Source organism: Dermacentor andersoni, chromosome 2 (assembly GCF_023375885.2).
Source record: "Dermacentor andersoni chromosome 2, qqDerAnde1_hic_scaffold, whole genome shotgun sequence".
Taxonomy (NCBI): Eukaryota; Metazoa; Arthropoda; class Arachnida; order Ixodida; family Ixodidae; genus Dermacentor; species Dermacentor andersoni.
In genome coordinates this window covers 21,842,838-21,847,480 of record NC_092815.1, presented here as the reverse complement: position 1 = coordinate 21,847,480, position 4,643 = coordinate 21,842,838, and the positions used below count along the sequence as shown (strand labels likewise).

General features: G+C 43.8%; 1 protein-coding gene across 1 annotated transcript; it reads left to right on the top strand.

The window, feature by feature from the left end:
• Positions 1–389: 389 nt before the first annotated feature.
• Uba2 (Ubiquitin-like activating enzyme 2) lies at positions 390–4,215 on the top strand. The gene has a single exon (XM_050189940.3). The coding sequence runs from the start codon at positions 447–449 to the stop codon at positions 2,304–2,306; it is 1,860 nt and encodes a 619-aa protein (XP_050045897.2). The 5' UTR covers positions 390–446; the 3' UTR covers positions 2,307–4,215.
• The last annotated feature ends 428 nt before the right edge of the window (positions 4,216–4,643 follow it).

Below are 4,643 nucleotides of genomic sequence, written 5' to 3'. Positions count from 1 at the left end.
TTGAAGAAATCAAAAGCCGTCACACATAGCCACAAGGAACATAGCGCAACGGCCGCAGCCGCCATGCTATGCTGCTGAGCACTCTTGCGTAGTTTCGTAGAGCACGAACATGAAATCCGTCAGATTATAGCATAAATTTTGTTTGTAAAGCAAAAAGGCCAATTTTATAAAACTAACAGTAAGCTTTAGGTGAAGAAACTCTAGCTTTTATTTAATGCCGTCTCATCCCAGATTGTCAATAGTTGTCAAGGTGGTCAAGGTACCCGTGCAGAAGACGGTCATTTAAGGAATCGCCCAACGTTTGTGCGCAGGCGCGAGTAGGAGCGGGTGCAAGCGAGAAAATTTGGGCACTAGCGCCTCCTAGCGCTCCGCAAGATAGAGAGACCACAAGACAAAACAAGACACGCGCCAGACAACTAGACAACGCGCGGCGCGAAGTTTGCAAGATGGCGGACGCCGGCTTCGTTCAGCGCGTTCAAGATGTCAAAAAGGCGAACGTTTTAGTTGTTGGTGCTGGCGGTATTGGTTGCGAGTTACTCAAAGACTTAGTACTTTCTGGCTTTGCCAACATTGAGATCATTGACCTGGATACGATAGACGTGAGTAACCTGAACCGGCAATTTCTGTTCCGGAAGGAGCACGTCGGAAAGCCAAAAGCGTTCATTGCCAAGGAAAGCGCCGAGAGGCTTGACCCGCATGTGAAGATCGTAGCTCACCATGACAGTATTGTGAAGCCAGAGTATGGACTCGACTTTTTCAAACGTTTCGACATTGTCATGAACGCTCTCGACAACAGGAGTGCGCGGAGCCATGTGAATCGGATGTGTTTGGCCGCCAAAGTGCCGCTGATCGAGAGCGGCAGCGCCGGATACTTGGGACAAGTGACACCGATATTCAAAGGGCTCACTGAATGCTACGAGTGCCAGCCGCAGCCTGCTGAAAAGACTTATCCGGGATGCACCATACGCAACACGCCTTCGGAGCCGATACATTGTATTGTATGGGCGAAGCATCTTTTCAACCAGCTTTTTGGCGAGGCAGATCCCGACGAAGACGTATCGCCGGACTCTACGGACCCCGAGCTCAGAGGCGAAGTGAGCTTAGACCAAATGCTCAAACAACGCACAGACGCCACGGGCAACGTTTGCCGCGTCTCGACGCGGCTTTGGGCCACGCAGTGCGGTTACGACCCGGAGAAGCTCTTCAACAAGCTTTTCGGCGACGACATACGATACCTGCTCCATATGGAGAAGCTATGGTCGCGCAGAAAGCCCCCAATGCCTTTGCAGTGGGACAACTTGCCGGACACAACGGCTTGCAGCAGTGCTGACGCGACTGACTCTGGCACGCTCGATCACCGGCGCTGGAGTTTGGACCAGTGCCGCCGAGCTTTTTGCGACTCCGTGGCAAAGCTGAAGGCGCGAGCAGTGGAGATCAGTGAAAGCGACCATTTAGTGTGGGACAAGGACAACGATGAGTGCATGGATTTTGTGACTGCTTGCGCAAACCTCCGTGCTCACTGCTTTGGAATTCCTCAGACTAGCAGATTTAATGTAAAAGCAATGGCAGGCAACATTATTCCTGCCATAGCAACAACCAACGCCATCATTGCAGGTATTATAGTGCTTCAGGCTTTCAAGCTTCTGCAAGGGAAGTTGGAAGAGTGTAGAACAAGCTGCAAACAGGTCTTCTTAAATAAGCAGCCTTCGTCAACAAAAAAGCTTATTATTCCGGCTCAGCTTGTTGAGCCAAATCCAAAGTGTTACACATGCTCATCAAAGGCAGAGCTCTATGTTAGTCTTAACACAAAACAGATGACTGTTGGCACTTTTGAGGATAAGGTGCTCAAGGAGCAAATAAGAATGGCTGCACCTGACGTAGAGCTTGATGATGGCAAAGGCACAATCCTCATTTCAAGCGAGGAAGGTGAGACCGATTCCAATCGGGCCATGCATCTGGCAAGCTTAGGCGTTATTCATGGCTCGCGGCTTCGCTGTGATGATTTTCTTCAAAATTTTCAGGTTACAGTTAACATTGTTCATGATGAAAATACAGATGGCACAGGGTTTGAAATTGCAGGCGATGTCTCCCAGCTGAAGCCTGATAGTGACATAGCAGACAGTAATAACCATAATGAAGAGGATGAAAGCAAAGGGCAACATGGCTGCGATGATACTAGCGATGACGATCTATGTGTCATTGAAGATGATGTTGAGGAAGTTGGAAATGAGAGAAAAAGTCTGAAACGCAAGATGACAGACATTGAAAACGTGGAGGTCAAAAGGTCCTGTGTTGTGATTGACTGATGAAGTCTGTTGTCAAATTATTTTGAACTGAAAGAGGTTCAATGTGGCCAATATTTTTTGAAAACATGATGCAAGTTGCACATCATTGTGTTGCACAGCAAGTTCTAAATTATAAATCTATTTACCATGCATCATATTCTCTTGTACAGCAAAAAATCAGCAGTTTGAGCCATACTGAAGTGTAACATTTCTTGAATAAATGCGACTTGTTTTAAAATCGAGTACATGTTGCAATACATTTCGGAGAGAGGAGGCTTGCGGTGTGTGTACTGCTTATGTAAAGAAAACATTTCCACATTACTGCAGGCAGCCTTCCTTACATGTCTGAAATCCCATATATGTTTTCCTTGGGTGAAATTTTTCCATTGTTGAAGTTCTTGAAGGCCAATAATGTTCAGTCTGTTGCACTGCATCTGGTATAAGAGCTGTTAAGCATGGTGCTGGGATGCCTGCTGTTTGCTGCTTCAGCTTGACAGCCCCATCAGCTTAAAAACATTTTCTCTTGCTAGTAGAATATACATTTAACGCTGTTAACAGACACTGGCAGCTTCTGTTTTCATATGATGACCATTATTTAGCATTGTGTCACTTTCAGTGCAAGATGTAGAGGGTTTTAACTTGTTCATAAACTTCTTACCAGAGGCAGATGGCCACTTTCTGTCACAACTGAGCCCAATCCAGATCAATATCGCAAGTGCTATTGACTCCCTTTGGCAGCTTGTGCGAAGAAGCTAACCAAGAAATTCAATCCCGACAGAGCTCGATCACGATCAAATGTTTGTTGTGTGACACCCGTTCAAAACTCTTCTGTCATGCATTGAAGACTTACAATTTATCAGGCCACCAAAGGCATGGACAGCACCGCAAAGCTGGTAGCAATGTCTTGACATGCTTGTTCAACTGCAATGTGTTTGGCATGTGTTGTGTATTGGTGTTCTCATTGAAGGAAAATCATAAAATGACTGTATCTAAATTTTTATAATGTCACTACCAATACTTTCCACCAGCAGTTGAGCAGACTATGATAGCTCACTGCCATATTTGCTTCGTGTGCCCACAGGTTAAAATCTGGATCACAAGATATCACTACCAGTGTTGCTGCTACTGTAAATGGCAATATGTTTACTGACAAGCTAAAACTCTGATATTTTATCTTCAGACATTAAGAATATTTTTCTCTACAAGCAGTAACTGTTAACATACTGCATACTTTAATCATATACACATATTTTTCTCTACAATCAGTAACTGTTAACATACTGCATACTTTTACACATATACACATACTTAATATTTGGGAGCTTGAGTGCAATTGTAGCAGAGGTTGAATGCAGATGTTTCTATGGCACGCGGAGTTGATGCTCATTAGCGCTTTCGTGAAACCCCTTGAATGGTTCAATGTTTCAAGCAAAATGGCTTCTTTGCCTTCAGTTCCCTTCGAGTGCAATTCCAAAAGTTTCAAGTAGCTAGAAGAAAAAGACTAACCTTGAGCAACAGCAAAACAGGCTGCTTTGGTTGTACATATGTATGGCTTCTAAATCATGTCTGTCGAGGCTGCTGAAGGAAGCAAGAACGAAATGTATATTGAGAATAAAGCTTTATTTTAAAAAGATGACGAGAGTAACGTGATGAGAGAGGAAAGTGAGGAGCAGCTTGCCTGTCACTAAATACAGTACTCCTCATGATCTTTGGCTCACTGGTTATTTGTAGACATACAACTGCACTTTGATGACATAACTAACTTCATTCCTTTATTTTTCTATTCTAAACCTGCCCAGGGAACAATAAGGCACCTAGGTAAAAAAAAAGTGCGAAGTGTATACAGGGCAGTTTTTCATTTTTTCCAGACTAACCATACAAGCAAGAATGTCAACAATGTGGACCAAAACATGATCAAAACCAAAACAAACCAAAGAAAAAGCAGTAGTAAGTGCAATTTCTTATAAAAATGTTTGAAAATCAAACATGAATCACTATTCAATACTCACCCACACATTGCTTTGCAAGCTTAGCACACCAAGGAGCAGGAAAATAAAGAGAAGGCAGGGATGTTTACCAGAAATGCATCTGGTTGGCTAACCTACTCTGGAGGATGGGAAAGAGGGAATAGAAAGAGAGGGAGAGGAGCACACCAATAGGCCTCAAAGCAAGTTAGGCTTATGTCACACAAAGCCTGATGCAGGTTTTGTGGCAGGTAAAGGCACACCAAACCTATGCTGTTTTACAGTGTTTTTCATCAAATGTTCACCATTTCACATGCTTGCTACAAATCAAAAGAAATGCAGAAGAGGTAAAAAGTGAAACGCTTTTGTTATATCCAATATTTATTAAAAGCTA

Coding starts and splice junctions, on each gene's coding strand:
- Uba2 (XM_050189940.3), top strand. CDS start 447: ATGGCGGACGCCGGCTTCGTTCAGCGCGTTCAAGATGTCAAAAAGGCG.